Source organism: Juglans regia, chromosome 10, assembly GCF_001411555.2.
Source record: "Juglans regia cultivar Chandler chromosome 10, Walnut 2.0, whole genome shotgun sequence".
In the NCBI taxonomy this organism is placed as follows: domain Eukaryota; kingdom Viridiplantae; phylum Streptophyta; class Magnoliopsida; order Fagales; family Juglandaceae; genus Juglans; species Juglans regia.
Window position 1 is genome coordinate 25,931,260 of NC_049910.1, and position 19,540 is coordinate 25,950,799.

At 34.4% G+C, this 19,540-nt stretch overlaps 2 protein-coding genes across 4 annotated transcripts; both read left to right on the plus strand.

Annotated features, from left to right (window-relative positions):
* The first annotated feature begins 2,405 nt into the window (after positions 1-2,405).
* On the plus strand, positions 2,406-3,516 carry LOC109014621. The gene is made up of 2 exons (XM_018997126.1): positions 2,406-3,092; positions 3,310-3,516. The coding sequence occupies exons 1-2, from the start codon at positions 2,406-2,408 to the stop codon at positions 3,514-3,516; spliced, it is 894 nt and encodes a 297-aa protein (XP_018852671.1).
* A 9,680-nt stretch (positions 3,517-13,196) lies between these two features.
* LOC109009962 (mitogen-activated protein kinase kinase 2-like) lies at positions 13,197-19,104 on the plus strand. Of its 3 annotated transcripts, none has more exons than XM_018990643.2 (9): positions 13,197-13,536; positions 13,644-13,728; positions 14,510-14,644; positions 15,361-15,585; positions 15,677-15,859; positions 15,981-16,204; positions 16,611-16,656; positions 16,775-16,874; positions 18,672-19,104. In XM_018990643.2, the coding sequence occupies exons 1-8, from the start codon at positions 13,460-13,462 to the stop codon at positions 16,862-16,864; spliced, it is 1,065 nt and encodes a 354-aa protein (XP_018846188.2). In that variant the 5' UTR covers positions 13,197-13,459; the 3' UTR covers positions 16,865-16,874; positions 18,672-19,104. The 3 variants fall into 3 exon arrangements, with proteins under 3 accessions (XP_018846188.2, XP_018846189.2, XP_018846190.2); XM_018990644.2 differs by lacking the exon at positions 18,672-19,104 and adding an exon at positions 17,218-18,665 and having other exon boundaries at positions 13,338-13,536; XM_018990645.2 differs by lacking the exon at positions 18,672-19,104 and adding an exon at positions 17,290-18,665 and having other exon boundaries at positions 13,338-13,536.
* The last annotated feature ends 436 nt before the right edge of the window (positions 19,105-19,540 follow it).

Here is a 19,540-nt window from a genome sequence, read left to right on the forward strand (position 1 = left end):
CCTCCTCCACTGAATGCTCCAACTGTAACAAGTAAACTTTAGGATTTTTACAAACATGGGTTGGGTTCTACTTCTCATCACAATGGTAACAAATGTCATTTCTTCTCTTTTCATCCATTTGAGAAGAGAAAAATATTTTGTTGTAAAATTACCCTTTTGCACCCTATTTCTCCGTTCTGATGGTATCTCATAATTTCTTTTAACATTCACCCCACCTTGTCTTCAAGACTTCCTTGAAGTCAAAATGTATTCTTCTTGAATTTTTGCTAATCCAAAAGCTGCAATGAGATTCACTAGATTAAGTATCCTAACAAGAAGTCGGATTTCATTCTTCAATCCACTCAGAAAACAAATGTGTTTGTGTTTTTCTGACAACCCTTTTATCCTATTTGAAAGGCTCTCAAATTGAGTCTTGTAAGAGGCTATAGAAGTTTTTTGCTTTAATCTTGTCAAAGCTTCCATAGGGTCTGTTGGCCCAAATCTTACCAAAAATGCTTTAACAAATGTATCCCATCCTGTAAATTGCCCCCCATCCAAGGCATCCTGATTCCACTGTAATGCCTCCCCCTCCATATGATAGGAAGCCATCAACAACTTATGATTGGGGGTGTATGGTTGAATTCAAATATTGGGTGACCTTAAAGATCTACCTAGCAGGATTATTCCCATCAAAATGGGAAAAATTCAAATGTATTCTCCTTGGCACGAATCCCCTCTCTTCATAAACTTCCTCTCTACTGTCTAGATGATCATCATATACAGAATTTACTTGTCTAGACTCAACTAAAGATATTAATATATCAGTTAGTTGATCTAACCTTTCATTGATTCCACCAATGGCCTAATGATGCTAATCTAATTGCCTTTGCAGAACCTCTTGATGCCTCTAAGCACCTTTTTATTGCAACTTCAACACAGCAGCTCTTGTCCCTTTTGCTATGAGAGGATCGCCTCATGACGTGGTCTTTGCTTTGATACCTATTGTCAAATAATAACAAGTATCACACAGAATTCTACCCCAGCAAGAATCACAAATCCAGAATTAGTGAACCAACAAGAATGAACAGAAAACAAGAATGATGAAGAATGATTCAAGAACATAAAGACTTCATTCAAGGATCACATGAATTCATACACGGGAATGTTTCGAGGAATTCTCAACCTCCCACAAGTCCATACACCTCTCAGATGCCTTTTTCCTTTTTCCTTCTCATTTATATACACATGGTTGCAATTCATAACTTATTAAAATGCACCGTATATCAAAAGAACTAAATGCAGCACACTACATATAAAATGCACGCTACACATTTCTACACAGATGAAACACAACATTTCATTAAACTCAAAATGCCCCATTTCGCCTTCCTTTCTTCTCCCAGTCGTAAATAACGTTGCTCGTCTTCCTCTTCCAGCAAATACACCCGTGACAAGAGTTGGGCAAATGAAAAAGTATGTGAGAGTGTGCAGATCTAGATGCAAGGTGGAGAAGCAACATAGGGGATGATGCAAACAAAGGGGAGAAGCAAAAGAAGGGTGACGACAAACATACATGGTGGCTAGGGTTTGAGAAGAAGAGAGCTGAAGTCAAACATTTCGAAGGTGCTCAGTTTCGACCGATAACAAAGTGTTTAAACATGGTATTGAACTTAATCCAATGAACCCAACTTTGTTCGGGTGGGCCCATGTCGAATCTTTCGGATGGATGGGGCGAGGGCCTTTTTATGCATAGGCCTATTAGAGCTGTAGTATTGCATGCAACTGGTCGTAAGGAAAGTTGACTTCCATATATATATATATATATATATATTTCTCATATTTGGTATGCTTAATTAACTGGATTCTAGCTAAAGAATTGCTGTCATTGTCTATGAGCGGAGATCGATGTTGTTGCCTTTACTGTTAATGTTACTTCAGTACTTGGGCACATGTTGTCTTTATTGCTGGAAGATGATGTACGTGGCTGTGGATGCAAGGTAAGGTGGCCTGTGTCTGTACTATAAGTTACATTAACATTAACTTACCCAGAAGAAAATGGGATGATCATTTGTTCGAAGACACTGGTCAAGCTACAGAAGCTACAGGTCGTATTGCACAAACTTCATTAGAATGACTACAAGTCGTTGCTCATAACTGCCTCCAACACTCACCTAGCAATAGGAAAAATTGTGGTGTATATTCCTCTGCAAATATTCTCTAGCTAGTAAGAGGACAAATTGTGTTGTATAGTTAGTGATTCTTTCCATTTTTGGGTATAAAGCAACCATTTCTAGCACTTGTAAAACATAAGAATCTTTTCATTAAGGAAGATTGTAATTCTCCTTCTCCATCGACTTGCTCTCTGCTTTTTCACCTTTTTTTTGTTTTCTTGCATGGTATCATAGAGCCATTGAGAGCTCATTTTCATGGAGAACACCAACCCTCTTCCACCACCTACCTCTCCTCACTCTTATTTAGATAAACCCACAAACACCTTTTCTTGCTACTTTAATCTTAATGATCCATCCAATCCCTTCCGCTTAGACCATGGTGATAACCCAGCTCTTACTCTGGTTTATGATCCCCTCACCTCTGACAACTTAAAAACTTGGTCTCGTGCTATGCGTCGTGTTCTTCGCACGAAGAATAAACTTGGATTCATCACTGGCTTGATTCTTAAGCTCACTGCTCCTTCGGATCCCCTACTCAAACTATGGGAATGTTGTAATGATATGCTCGTTTCTTGGCTTCAAAACTCAATCAGCTCTTCAATCCAATCTAGTGTTATTTTTGTGGATAATGCCACGGAGATATGGATGGACCTACAAGACCGTTTCTCTCAACAGAATGGCCCACGCATCTATCAACTAAAGAAAGCCTTATATGGCCTTCTACAAGACCATGACACAGTGAGCATCTACTATGGTAAGTTGAAAACTCTCTGGGATGAACTTTTGGTTTATGACCCTCTACCTATTTGTAACTATGGCTCAATGAAAAACTTGTTAGATCAAGGGGACTGCATACTCCAATTTCTCATGGGGTTACATGATTCTTACTCTCAAGCCCGTGACCAAATAATGTTGCTAGACCCACTACCACCTATTACCAAGGTTTTTTCACTCATCCAGCAGCAAGAACGACATCATCTCATAACCCAACCTCACTTTCCAACCTTCGAATCAATGACCTTAGTTACTCAAAGACCCTTTTTCACTCCCAAGTTTTCCCCTAAACTTAACCCTTCTTTCAAGAAAGATAGACCTTACTGCACTCATTGCAATATCATTGACCATACTTTTGAAAAATGTTTCAAAATTGGTAATGCAGAAATCCCTATCTGCACCCACTGCCACTTATCTGGTTATACTGCTGAAAAGTGCTATAAGTTGCACGGTTACCCCTCCAGGCCATAAATTCCATTCAAAACCTCATCACTCCAATGCTATTGCAAATCAGGTTGCACTCTTTTTTGACTCTACCTCTGACAATTCTGGTGATGAAAATGTGTATTTAACTAAGCTGCAATACCAGTAACTTCTGGCTTTGATCCAACCAAAAGACCTCTCCATTGCAGCTTCTGCTTTCTACTCAAGCATGCATCATTCAGCTTCATTTTCTAAGATGTCTGGTACATCCATTTGCCTCAACACACACACACACACACACACACACTTAGTTCACCTTGGATTCTCGACACAGGTGCCACAGACCATATGGTCTGCACTTCTTTTGTTACCACCATCACCTCACCTGTTTCATACTCAGTCACACTTTCAAATGGGAGTTCAGCTGCTGTGACTCATATTGGTACCATTTATCTAACCAGTACAATCATTTTGAAAGATGTTCTTTGTGTACCTTCATTTTCTTTCAATTTAATTTCTGCCACTAAGCTACCTACGTCTCTCACTTGGTGCTTGCTTTTCTTCTCCACTTGTTGTTTTATTTAGGACCCAGCTTCTTGGACAACGATTGAGAAGGGTGAACTAAGAAATGGCCTCTACCATCTGCTTTGCACAGATATCTCTCTTTCAGCTTTGACCAATTCTCTCTCACAAGACTCACACAAAGTCATTTTAACTTTTCACACTACCACTAGTGATGTAACCAGCTCTGACCTATGGCATTATCGCCTTGGTCATTTATCTTTTCCTTGACTGAAACTCATTCATGATCCTGTTGTAAGCAAACATATCTCAAATATTAATGATAAGCCTTGCAACATTTATCCATTGGCCAAATTTCATCGCCTCCATTTTCTTGAAAGCTCTCATGTCTCTACTAAAATCTTTGAAATTATACATTGTGATCTTTGGGGACTTTGTCCCACAATGATGGTTCCAAACATTTTCTAACTATTGTTGATGATTTTTCCAAAACCACTTGGCTATATTTACTTGCCAACAAAGCTGAAACCAGAAAATATATTGAATCTTTTTACAATTTAGTAGATACATAATTTGGAGTCAAAATTCAAATTTTGAGAAGTGATAATGGAGCTAAATTTCAAATGAGAGATTTCTTTAATCAAAATGGCATAATTCATCACAAAAGTAGTGTTGAAACCCCTCAACAAAATGGTATTGTTGAGAGGAAATATCAACATTTACTTAATGTAGCTCGTGCACTTAGGTTTCAAGCTGGTCTACCTTTACAATACTGGAATGAATGTGTTTTGACAGCAACATATATCATTAATAGACTTCTCACACCCATTCTAGACAATAAAATCCCATATGAGCTTCTTTTTAACAAAAAAGCAACCTATGCTCATATGAGAGTTTTTGGTTCATTATGCTTTGTTGCCACACTTTCAAATGGTAGACAGAAATTCAACCCTAGAGGTTGAAAGTGTGTCTTCCTTGGTTATCATTTTGGAATCAAGGGCTACAAACTGTTAGATCTCAAAGAAACACAATTTTTATTTCAAGAGATGTAGTATTTCATGAGAATATTTTTCCCTTTCAAACTCATGCACAAAATCATTTCCCCACTTCATTAAATCAATCATCATTTGACTCACACTCTCCTTCACTTGTCCAATTTGATTCCCCACTCACTCCATTTTTTTCTCCACTTTCCACTCCTGAACTTCAGCTTGCCAGCCTCTCCCCACCACCTTCTGCCATTTCCACTGAAACTTCACATGCCACTACTCCCATCTAGCTCTCACTTGCCCCTCTTCGAAAGTCCACTAGAGTTAGGACAGCCCCACAATATTTAAAAGATTTTCATTGTTAGCAGGCCATACTTACAAGCACTGACCAATTGTTGTACAAAGCTATAACAGCTCCAAATGGTAAGGTTTTTCCCTTGACTATTTACCTTACTTATCATAAATTTACTCCACTTTATCAAGCATTCTCTTCTTCACTTTCCATACATTTTGAGCCTACTTCTTATAAGTAAGCACTAAAACATCCTGGTTGGTATAAAACTATGGAAGTTGAGATTATTGCATTAGAACAAAACAACACCTGGACAGTCACTGACCTTCCTACAGGTAAAGATGCAATTGATTGTAAATTTGTGTATAAACTTAAGTTTAAATCTGATGGTACCGTGGAGAGGTTAAAGGCTAGACTAGTAGCTAAAGGCTACACACAACTAGAAGGTATTGATTATACCGTGACATTCTCACCAGTTGCAAAAATTGTAACTGTGCAATGTTTACTCAGTGTGGCAGCAGTTAAAGGATGACATTTATATCAATTCAATGTAAACAATATCTTTCTTAATGGAGATTTAAATGAGGAAATTTATATGAAAAAACCTTCTGGGTATGACAAAGGGACACCCCATCAAGTGTGTAAATTACTCAAAAGCCTCTATGGGCTTAAACAGGTCTCTAGGCAATGGTACTCAAAAGTTTTCTCATCCCTCATTTCTTTTGACTTCCTTCACTCCAAAGCTGACTATAGTTTGTTTACTAAACAAGATGAGAATTCTTTCACTGCCTTATTGGTATACGTGGATGATATAATTGTTGCTAGTGACTCCCAAACATGCATTGATTCCCTTCGGGTTTTCTTGAACAAACAATTCAAAAAAAAAGACCTTGGTTGTTTAAGATATTTTTAGGGCTTAGAAATTGCTACATCTACTAAGAGAATCCACATTTGTCAAATAAAATATGCTTTGGATGTACTAGCTGACTCTGGAATGCTTGGTTGCAAGCCACTCAAACTTCCAATGAACCAAAACTTCAAACTCAACAAAGATGACGACACTTTACTCTTTGATCCAAGTGTATATCGAAGGTTCATTGACATACTCCTTTATTTGATTGTGACTAGACTAGATCTCTGTTTTGCTGTCCAACTTCTTAGTCAATCATGGACAAGCCCACTTCCTCTCATTTGATAGCAATTTACAAAACCTTGAGGTACATTAAAGCAACCCCTGGTCAAGGCATACTTCTCTCATCTTCATCTCAATTACAGCTCAAGGCATATTGTGATTCCGATTGGGCATCTTGCCCAAACTCTCGTCGCTCAACTACAAGGTATTGTATATTCTTAGGCAACTCTCTAGTTTCTTAGAAATCCAAAAAATAACAAGTTGTATCATGTTCATCAGCTAAAGCCAAATACAGGTCCATGGCAACCACATGTTGTGAATTAACTTAGCTTCGTTACTTGCTAACTGATCTTGGTATTCATCATCCACAAGTTTCATTACTCTAATGTGATAATCAAGCTGCACTCCACATTGCTGCAAACCCAATGTTCCATGAAAGAACAAAGCACATAAAATTTGATTGTCATTTAATTTGAGATAAAAACCAAGAAAGATCCATCACTACAGCTCATGTCTCTTCCCAAACTCAGCTAGTTGACATTTTCACTAAGACAATTCCTTCCTACCTCCTGTAAACACACTTACTCAAGATGGGTATAGTTAATCTCTACACTCCATCTTGTGGGGGGTGTTAAAAGACACTAGTCAAGCTATAGAAGTTACAGGTCGTATTGCACAAACTTCATCAGAATGATTACAAGTAGTTGCTCATAACTACCTCCAGCACTCACCTAGTATATTCCTCTACAAATATTCTCCAACTAGCAATAGGAAAAATCGTGGTGTATAGTTAGTCAGTGATTCTTTCTATTTTTGGGTATAAAGCAACCATTTTTAGCACTTGTAAAACATAAGAATATTTTCATCAAGGAAGATTGCAATCGACTTGCTCTTTGCTTTTGCACCTTTTTTCTGTTTTCTTCCATCATTGGTTGTAGAAAATGGAATGGACTAAGAATAGAAATGGAAAAGGCAATCTCTTTAATATTACTGGCAAACGATGTCAATGGCAATAGATTGCTAATTGTATGCACATTTGGTGGCGCACGCGCGCAATTGTTGTACAACTTTGTGGCCTTGTATCTTGTCGATGACGTTGGGCCCTCGAGGTAGATGTTTCCAGTGCGGTTTCTGTGAATTAGGACCGAGACTAGATCAAACGCTATATATAGGAACTCCTTTGAGTTAATTCTTTCTTTCAGATCTTGTTGTACGCAAGTACATCCACATTTTTTTTCTCAGCTTTTTTAGCCACATTGCATACCATGCATGAATCTAACGTAAACCTGATACCCGAATGGTTAAATTGAAAATAATTACTAATATGAGGATTAAAGTGAAAAAATAAAAACCCAAAAATAACGAGATAAAACTAGCTAGCTAGTTAGGTTAATTATGAATTTAACCCTTTGATCTTATTCTTCCAATCCACATACATGCATCATGTCCGTCTGGCGACAACAGTCAAAGGTCGAAATCAGTACGTACGCGCATACGACATCCTTAATTTCTGTGGTTCATGCTGTTCAGGAGGCCGCCGTGCATGCATGCATGCCAATGGGTGGATGTGAAGTGGACTGAACGCGTATCCGGCCGGGACAATAATATACAGTGATGGATATATATATGCGTGGCTGCTAATTATTATGTATGGAAGATGCATGGTATGTCTTAGCACCATATATATATATATATATGCTTGCTGGACTCGGAAGTAGACAGCTCATGGCGGCTTTGGTACGTGGCTTTTGTCCTTCTTTATCTCATTTCTTTGCTCTTTCTAATCCATACAAAGGACTTGCGCATGCATTATTACCCTCTTATCTTCGTAAAGAAGAAGTCTCTGTCAGTTTGCCAAGACGACTTCACCCTTGACTAATAAAGCTACTTGGAAAAGCATTTGGTATATATTCTAAGATAACTTTATCAATGTGACATAATTTAATTTATAAAATTTAAATTTATTTTTTAAATTAAATTATATTACGTGAATAGTATATAGTGTAAATGCCTTATAATAGAGTACTTCTTAAAATATAAATGATTGGATAAATAATAATTTCATATGATATCAAAGTAGCTATACTTCACTCAATTAATTAAATATTCCACATGTTAGATCCATTATTATTAAAGAGTCTAACACACAAGTATTAAGATCGAAGGTTTGTCCTACTCATGATGGGAGTGTTAAGATAAATATAAATAATTAAATCTATATATTCTTATAAATTTAAGCCGATTGGACAAGTGGTGATTTGACAATTCTATTTTCTTTTTTTTCATTGTAATATTGTTTTTTTTTTTTATCTTTGATTTTATCATTTTAAATTAAACTTATGAATATATACAGTCATTTTTGTATATTTTTTACGCACTCTACTAATATAATTGACCAAAAAAGTTATTCTATATTAAAAAAAAGTGACGCAGACAATCACATAAGTGAAGTGTACAAAAAGTACACAAAAGTAACTTCACATAAAGTTTTTGTTAAATATATCAACCACTGAAAATAATTTAATTAAAATATGACAGATTTAGAGCTCAAAGAGTTATGTTACATATAATATTTTTACGTGCCTTTTATATATTTTATTTATATAATTAATTAAAATAATTATTTTATATTTAAAAAAACGAAATCAATCATTTAGTAGAATGCGTAAATAGCAATGACTACAAATAGAATTTTGGAACTTAAAAAGTTAGTGAGTAATGTTATGTACATTCTTTATTTTGAAGATTGTAACATAAGTTTAGATAATTTTATCTTTAAATTTTTTTAAATTATAAAAATAATTTTCTTAAAATAATATTTTTTTTAATTTAATAAAAAATATTTATATATAATCTTTAGGTGAGGAGTGTAAATAAAATTTTTTAAAGAGTTAAAACGCACAGCTAGCGTCTGCTGGGGAGATAGGGCTCCAGTTAGGCAAAAGCTAGCAGATAAGGCGGCTCCTGATGGAGGTGGCGGGGGATAGCTATATTACCTTCGTTGCAGGTACCCAACTGGCAAACTTTGACAAGCTCGCTCGCTCGCTCACATGGCTCCCACCATCCAGTACTACTGCCTTCTTAGAAAGTGGATTTTAACTTTTTCCAGCCTTGCTCGCTCCGAGCTAGCTTGGGTTACATTATTGCTTTCCCCCTTTTGCCAACCCTGATGGCATTCGTTACAGCAAAGATAAAGAAGAATATCGAGAGCGACTCGATCGGTGAGATAGAGAAAGGCCGAGAAGATCGAAAAGCTGGCTGTATGCTACTTTTGATTGTGGCTTGACAACTAGTAAGTTGTTTGTTTTTTAAGATAATATAAGATGAGTTAAAATTAAAATTAAAATTAAAATAAAATATTATTTTTTAATATTATTTTTATTTTAAAATTTAAAAAAATTAAATTATTTATTTTAAGATTGAACAAATTTTAAAAAAAATATTATAAAAAAAATATTACTTTCATTGATCAGTTTTTAATAATTTTCTAATCCAGATGAGTTTATTCTAATTATCGAAATAATTCACCATAAATAATCATTTTTCTTGGTCATGCTTATCTTGCACGCAACAAAAATATCTAGCTAGCACGTTTTCTTGTTTTCTGAATTCAAAAATAAATAATTTTAAATTAGATAATTATTATTTAATATAATTATATAAGCTATATATTATTATTATTATTATTATTAATGTAAAGCCAGAATAAAAGTGCAATTTGTTAATTTCCTCGAACAACCTTGAGAATCATTTGGGGACGTTGAACAATGAACATGATGCGATGTGGGAACACGCGGTCTGGCGTGCCAATGAATGACCTAATTATATGTAACATTAATATTGTTGTTGAAATTGAACACAAGGGACAGCTGCTTTTTATGTGAAAGGACTCAACAAGTCAAAGAACACATGCCTCCCAAAATGATGTTAACCATATAATATAATATTATTCTAAGCAAGGAAAAAGGCAGTATGAACGAAGATCCGTCACCATCATTGTTAATGAAAAATAATAGTTACAATTGTAAGTATGTGAATATTATATAATTATTTTAAAATAAATAAATAAATATAAGACTTACAAAAAAAAATATTAATTTTTTAATAATTGATTCCACTATATTTAAAACAGTTACACGGCACTTGTATACTCCATAACTGTAGCATTATTCATATCATACTTTTTTTGTATTTTTATATTTCATTTAAATTCTATTATCATATTAAATTATCTATTCACTCTCTATATAATGATAAAATATTATTAATTTAGTAATTTTTTTAATTTATTTTTATCACATTTTGTAGTTCTATCAATTAAATATTAATAATAATTATATTCTAATTAAATTATTATTAAAAAATTATATTTTCAAAAGTCATTTAATGTTAATAACAAAAACTATTTGATTAAACTCATCTAAATTTCTATTTAAATTTCTTAATTACAAACCAAATAGTATTTTTGTTTGGAGTGAGAAATTAATATTTTAATATTTGGTGAATCAATTGTAGTTCTTTATCTTTGGCCAATCACTGTAGGAAAAATCTAAATTATTTAAAATTTTTTCAATTTAATGTGAGATATTTTTTATATTAATTATTCAAATTTTAATCAATTTTCTCATTTGACCAAGTCAATGAAGATAATCTTATAGATGTACATGTGATATGAGATGGATGAAAAGGACAGGTGTGAAGTCTTCAATCATATTTGTTTAAAATAATATTTTAATAATATTTTATTCAACTCATTTAAAATCAATTTATCTCATAATCCAAACGAATTCTAATTTTTACCTATTTCAAAAAGCTTAATGGTTTTCCTTCAATGGTTAAGCATAAGATAATTATAAAAATTTGCTGGGTATAGTAGGAAAAACTCGAGAATCGAGAGACTCCCTTCGGATCATCCTTCTTTCCCAATGAAGGGGTGAGAAGGGGTGCATGGTACCCTTACGCACGACATGCCCATTACTTTGCAGCACAACCAGCTTGCATGGCAGATCATGGGGATTGTAATAAATGTGTTATTTCCTCCAAGGGGTGGAGCTCGTTTTCGACATGGTATTTACATTCCCTTTTAGGGTAGATTATGGGAAGAAGATCAATTATTCCGAAACGTGTCTCGCGAGTAATGTTAAATATAGTTGTAAAGTATATAAGTGTCGTACAGTCGTTTTGAAAAGGAGAAAAATTTACTATTAAAAAATTAAATTTTTTTTCGTATGAATCTCATATATATTCATTTTTTTAAGTGATTGTGCGACGTTTGCACACTCCCACCGCACTCACGACTGTAACTATTATTTTTTATTTTCTAAATAATACTAGTTGTAAATGAGATTATGCATTCATGCAGCTATTTTTTGAGTCCGATCTTTAAGTTTATCTAAGTAGAGTAGGTATCAAGATGAGATGAATTAAGATTGTTTCTCAATCCAAACAAGATCAAGTTTCTAAGTAGATAAATAGTCGGCCAACGAAGTCAAAGGATCCTACAGCTTTGAAATTTATTAGCATTGTTAGTTCAAGATTAATGTGGTCCTAATTGCATTAAGACGTTAAGATTTTTTGATGACGTGGCATCGCAGAAGTTTAGTTATACTTCCAGTCAAATTGAAGCGGCATAATATAACTTACCTTATAATCATAATTTCTTGTAGAGTTGGTGATCAAATAACCTGACTGGTCAGATCACGCGTAGAAAAAAAATGTTCTTGAACTTAATTTAGAAGAAAGGGACTCATTTATTTTTTCTTCCTTAATAACAGCACGTGGAAAAATGAATTTGAATGTCAACAATCTCATGACTTGGCTAGTTTGTTTTCGGAGATGAGATGAAATTAAATAAGATTAAAGTTAAAAAGTTGAATAAAATATTATTAGAGTATATTTTTTAATATTATTTTTATTTTAAAATTTGAAAAAGTTGAATTGTTTATTTTATTTTGTATTGGAAGTTGAGAAAGTTGTAATGATTATATAAGATGAGATGAGATGTGATGTTTTCTCAAAACAAACTAGGCTTAATGGCATATGATCCGATTTTTCAAATGAAAAATCTGAATTCAAAAACTCTCACTCTCTTGTGTGTGTTTATATATATATATATAAAATGAATGATCGGTTTCTAATCAAAAGTTCCCAAATCTCTCTTTGTTTGTGTTATAAAGCACCTTGACTTTTAAAAAGAAAAAGCGTAATCACCCGTAAATGATGTTATAAATTATAATAAAAACCAAACCCTTTTTATGATATGATTGCATTCTAAAAGTATTATTACATGTAATATTATTTTTTTGTTTGATGATTTTATAATTTAGGATAATATTTTAGGTATTTTTTTTTTAAAGTTTTGTAAACATGGTGGCATTCATTAAAATTATATTTGGCTCGAAAAGAAAAGTTATGGAGTTAGGAAAAGTTATAAAAATTTTGAGTGTTTTTTTTTTTATTTTTATGAAATTTATTTTGAAATATGATTTTTTAAAGAGTTCTTCTATTCAATAATCTTACTCCACACATATTTTTTTTTATTTTTTTAATAAATATATAGTGTAGCGTTGTTGAGTGGAATTTATTTTTTATTTTTAAATTACTTTCGAGTTTCGACGTAATTACTCATTTGGTTATGTAATTCAATGAGATGAGATAAAATGAGATGTTTTGTTGAAAATTGAATAAAATATTTTTATAAGATAAATTTTTAATATTATTTTTGTTTTAAAATTTATAAAAATTAAATTATTTATTATATTTTATATAAAAATTTTAAAAAAATTATAATAATTATATAAAATGAGATTAAATATTCTAGTAGCCTAAGGATACTTTGATAAATAAATAAATAAATAACTTGCGCGGGTAAGGAAACATAAGAAAAGTAAACGAAAGTGACATCTTATTTGGGAAGATTTTCTTTTATCTATTTTGCGGGTGTTTTGTTTTTTTTTTGGTTTTTGTTTGAAGCTTGCGGGGTGTTAGTCCAAACTTCCAAACCCCACCGGGCCACCGGCCCCCCTTCCCCCCCTGTCTCTGTTTATTTATTTCTCTTTTTTTCCCCTTTTTTCTTCACTCCTCTCTCTCTCTCTCTCTCTCTTTCTCTGTGAAACCCTAAAAGCTCGCCAATTATTCAGCTCAGGCGATAGGCTTCGAATTGGTAAGCTTAGCCATAATGAGGAGGGGAAACTTAATCCCTAATCTCAAACTTACTCTCCCTCCCCCCGACGAGGTCTCCTTGGCCAAGTTCCTGTAAGTGTCTCTCATTCTCGCGATTGTATTGTAATATATGTTTTTGCTTTTTGGTTTTTCTTGCTTTTTTTTGTTGGCTAAAATTGTAGTTTTGGATTGGTTTTTAGGACTCAAAGCGGTACGTTTATGGATGGCAACCTGCTCGTGAACAGAGACGGGGTTCGAATTGTCTCTCAGACTGAAGTTGAAGCTGTAAGATGAATATTTCAAATTTCAGTTTCTGAATCCTTGGGGTTTTCTCAGCACAATGCCCATATATTCTGTGTGGATTTTTTTTAAATCTATTTTTATATGTTGGTAGCATATGAGTACTGAAATATCATTCTAAGAAAAAAAAAAAGGGGGGGGGGGGGGGGATATTTATGGTTTTTTTTTTCAATCCGGGCGTTTTGCATTTGAGCTTCTTCATGCGCAAATTAAGAATCACTTTTATTTTATTTTTATAACTGGGGGAAGAACCGCTCGGTAGAGCTGATTAGATCAGAATTCTCCTTGTTTGGTTGCTGAGAAAAGGTAATGGCTTTTGGCTCCTGAGGGATCAGCGTTGATCCACGAATCTTGTTGTGTCCATCGTCAGAATACTACTTGCCCATAAGAAGTGTTATTTGAATAGTCAAAACCTTCTCAAAGTACTATTATTGTTGTTGAGTCCATGGTTATATTAATTTGGAAAATGATACTTAATTCACTGTAATGTTCATAAGTTAGAATATTTCCTTTGAACTCTTCATTCTACAGGGATGGAAAATAATTAACTATGGCTAGTTACTGAACGTTCTTGGTTATATGACCAGTAGATGAAGTTAGAAAAATGATATTCACTAGCTGAATCTCATAGATTGAAATCTTAGCAGTGAATTTCAAAATTTTCAAAGAGTGGATTTTAATACTGTTATGCTCTGATTAAATTCCTACATGAGATTTTATTATTATTATTATTATTATTGTGTTTCATGTTAATGCCTGTGTTCAGCCACCTCCTATCAAGCCAACAGACAACCAGTTGAGTTTAGCGGACATAGACACTATTAAAGTCATAGGAAAAGGCAATGGTGGAATTGTGCAATTGGTGCAACACAAATGGACTGGTCAGTTCTTTGCATTAAAGGTAGTGTAAAATTTAATATGTGTCATTCGTTTACTTTGTGCATCATTCACGCTCAACATTTCCAGTGAAATATCGTGTGATAAAAAAAAAAAGTTTATTTTCTTATTACTATCTTCAGTTCTAATTTTTTACAGTATCTCTACAATTTTCATAATTTGTAATAGCTCTCCCTTGCGAGGTAATGCATTGAGCATTGTTGCAGTCTTGGCATTGGGAATGCATAATTCCCATCTTGTTCAGTCGTGAGTAAAGAATAGATTAGATAGTTCTTAAAGCTGTTCCTACTTTGGTCATAAATTAAAATTTTTTATGCCTTTTCACCATTCGTCCTCTGTTTTCTAGCTAAAATATCTTATTTTTCCTCATATCACATGATTTTGTTGGAAAAACACCTTTAGTCATCCAAAAATGGATGCCCAAAAGGTTTCTAAACCATTGAATTCGTATTCTGAGATGAGTGAGGTTGAGGCCTCTTCTTAAGTGTCCTTATATCCCAACCATCTTTTTGAATCCATTTTATTGCTTTTTAAAGGATTATCTGTTTTAGTCTTCTTTTTGTTCTTATGTGGCTCTGAATCTTTTTTTTTTCCCCCCCGTTATGCCTTTGCAGAATCTTTAACCAGCTAACAATACCTCCTGCTGAACATTTCTGCATATTCTATCACTCAGATATCTCTCCTCCTCAGTTTCTCATTAGTTCTTCTTTATTCATTCAGGTAATTCAAATGAATATTGAGGAGTCATATCGCAGGCAAATTGCTCAGGAGTTGAAAATTAATCAATCGGCACAATGTTCATATGTCGTTGTCTGTTACCAGTCTTTCTATGATAATGGTGCTATTTCAATCATCTTAGAGTACATGGATGGTGGATCTCTATTAGATTTTCTGAAAAAAGTCAAAACGGTTCCAGAGCCATATCTTGCTGCTATCTGTAAGCAGGTGTGGAAAATGACTTGTTTGAAAAGTTACTATTACTATTATTAATTAAAATGCGTTATTTTCATGTTCTTCCTTTTCATTGTTTATGTAGGTGCTGAAGGGTTTGCTGTATCTTCATCATGAAAAACACGTTATCCACAGGGACTTAAAACCCTCTAATTTGTTGATAAATCATATAGGGGAAGTGAAGATTACTGACTTTGGTGTGAGTGCAATTTTGGCAAGCACCTCTGGGCAGGCCAATACGTTTGTTGGCACGTACAACTATATGTCTGTGAGTGAATTAACAACTCTTATAAATCTCATTATTTTTTCCCCTTCTAGATGCTAAGAAGCATACAAATGATGCCTATATCTGAAGTTTTCCTGCTGTTTGTCTGCAATGTGCTCTGTAGCCAGAGAGAATTGTTGGAGGCAAATATGGCTACAAAAGTGACATTTGGAGTTTGGGATTAGTATTGCTCGAGTGTGCAACAGGTCAATTCCCATATTCACCACCAGAGCAGGGTGAAGGATGGGGAAGCTTTTATGAGCTTATGGAAACTATCGTTGAGGAACCACCACCTTCTGCACCTTCGGATCAATTTTCTCCACAGTTCTGCTCTTTTATTTCTGCATGGTAAAGTTGACTATGCTTCAGTAGCTAAGTTTTTGAAAGTCTGAATGGATTTCATTTTGATTCATATCTGCGTGGAGAAGAAAAGAACATGGGACCATTGTTCACTTTGATGTTCATTTGTACTTATATGCATCAGTGAGCCTGTGGTTGAAGTCAAACTAAAGAAATTGTATCTTACCTGACATCTTTTTCCATTCCCTGCCATTTTTCCCTTTCCGAAAATGATTGGAGTGATCAACTGAAAAGATTTCTTTGTCTTGTCTACGTTCCAAATTATTGTTGTATGGCGTGTTTCCCAACCTGGCTTACATTTGGCATTCAGTTGTTTTCATTTTATCTTTAATGTTTGCAACTTCTGATCTCATGAGATTATATCCCTATTTTGGGGATCTTTTGTTTATTTCAGTGTTCAGAAAGAACCAGAAGCTAGACTGTCAGCAAATCAACTTATGGTATCCATAATCCATGTCTATTTTCCATCTTTATTTTTATCGACGTTGAACATATCAACTAGGATGGTCCTTAGAGATATTCTAAAATCTGATGGTGTTTTATTGTTGTGAAACCCAGGCTCATCCTTTCATTACCATGTATGAAGACTTGGATGTTGATCTCTCATCTTACTTCACCAGTGTAGGATCTCCACTTGCAACCTTGTAAAACTTATCTGGTATGGTCCAAATCTCAATTTTCTATGCTGAATTTGGAAGTGCTAATGTCTTTATTTTCTATGTTAAGCTTGAAATGGGCTAAGCTGTACTCTTTATTGTATTGACAATTACTAAAAAACATGTGTGCTGGTATGTCATTAGCAGTAGGATTTTGTTTCTTCTCTGTCGTGGATTTAATTGCTCAAGTGATGAAATTCAATTCATCTTTTCCTGCTTTCTTTTCAGAGTTTGTAATTCTTGCAATTATTTTTCTTTTTTGGAATCAATTCCCATTTGGGCGAATTTCCCCAAGAGTTTTGAGGGTAGTTTCAAATCAAACCCCATATGTTTAATTTTTTATAGGATCAAAATCCTTAACTTTCAGTGAAGTTACGATGTTTCCCATCTGTACATATCTGTTGACAATGGCAAAAGGAGGGCACACAACCAGCTCATAGTTGCGTCTGGGGACAAAGAAACCAATGAAATGATGCTGTTTTGTATACATATAAGGCAAAAACAGCATTCAACATGCAAGTGTTTTCCTGCAAGCCTAAAAGAGCATAGCCTTATGTCTTTCAACAAAGCAAATCAGACTAGCGAATTAGGGCTAGGGAACTCTTTAGCAGTTGAGAGAAGTCTGCAAGTTGGATGCGGCCGCCTTGAATGTGGCATTATTCTAAGCACAATTCATGTGCTGCTACTACCTCGAGCTTGCCTTCCATGCAGTGGAACTAATCATTGGTTAAAAATTTTTGGGCTACTGAGTGTTGTGAGAAGGGGCATTTAAGGATGCAAAGTAACTTTGAGACTAAGGAATACCTGTGTGTTATTGCCATGAGAGGTTCTTTTATTTTTTGCATTAATATTTTATCTGGATGTGTTAATATTCAATATCTTGTAATTTAGATATTTATACAGATTGTGCGCTTTTGTAATTTCTGAAACTTATAATTTCAAGAGTGAAAGGTTATACATGAAGTAAGACCACTTGCCCCTGGTGTTTGGTGAAATGGTGGGAGTGGAAGTGGACATCATGATGGAGTCTTGGAAATTAGAAGACATATAGATGGTGATGGGTAATGGTTTGATAAAGGGATGGAGGATGATGTTGGCGATATATGAGTCATTAAAAAAGGTGGGGCTGGCACCCATTTGCAACCTAATGGTTTAAAGACAGGTGAAAACTGGGGTTGAACTCTCTTATGTTGACATTTAGCACCACTTTGAGGTGCATGTTGACTCACTTGCCCTCTGTTTAGCGACTGAAGGGAAAAGATGGTGACTACCCCATAAGCTGATAGTTTTTGTTGTTAAAATTAAAGATAAGGTTTGATTTGAAACCACCTCCATTTTATGGGGGGATTATGTAACTTTACCAATTTTGCATTAAACCTTAAAGAAAGCTTATATGGCGATTGGAACTTGGGGTTACAAAATCCCAAAACCAAGCTTTACTTAAAATTGTGAACTAAACTATAACCTGTACAAGTATTCAATGGTACTGATGATTGAATTTATCAACAATGGTCAAGATTTTAAGAATTATGGCTGACTGCATTGGATGTGAAAAACTTCCATGAATTACATAGATAATCTTTTAGTTCCCAAGTTTGACGATGCTCCAAGATGTGTGGCTCCCTATTTAGTGGATCCTTCGCCCCCCAAAAAAAGAGATGTTTGAAAAACTAACATAAACTATTCTGCTTTTAGCTCTAGCTTACCCGGGATGTAGTTCTCTTATTTGTTTATTTATATATGAATCTGAGTTGACATGTAATATGTGACTAACATTTATATTTCTTTACTTTTGGTAGTGTTCGAACCTGAAAACGTACCATTATATAAAAACTTGAGAGTTGAAGGAAAACAGCTTGCCAGAAGTTTTGAAGACCTGTTGAACGATTTCAATGTAGTTGGTGCGACTGTAATAAAGGGATTATTGAGCTCATTATACTGGCTAGCACCGAGGTATCCTTAAGGATTGGAAGTCAGAGGATCCCAATCTCGAAGATTTGACATGTGAAGAGAGAGAGAGAATGAGATATATACTTGATTATTTATGCTTGCAAGGAAAGGCAGTATTTGGATTCCTCCCCGAGATATCTCAGAATATTTGTTGTATTGGATAAACAAACCTATGGTATACTAAATTACCTGAGAAGAGTGCTTAGTTGTCTGTCTGGAGCTTTCATCAGCTTGTATTTATATCTTGTGATTTCATTATTTTCTAGAAGCTGTCTTTCGTGCATTATGCATTCATAAGCAAGTATTTGACCCCAGGCTCTAGGGAGGAAGAGGGTAAAATGATGGAACATCTTATACATGTATTATGTATGTATGTATGTATGTATGTATGTATGTATGTTGTGGCGGTTCTTTATTTTGAGGAGCAAGGAATGTGGTTATGGAGAAAAAAGTATAGAAGCTCAGGAAATTGAATTCTGTTTGGGAGTATGATTACCGAAAGGTAATAGTGGAATTTGTATACTACATCCCATTGGGCGTGATCTACCCAAAAAGAAATTGAATTCCCAAACCATTCCAGTGGCAATGTTTGGAAACATCCACGAATCCCATATAATCTCCATACAAAAGTAGTAAAGGTTAGGGTTTAGTATTATTCCTTTGGAGCAATACGGGTTAACTTGATTAAACATGATTAATCAAAACAGATCAATTGTAC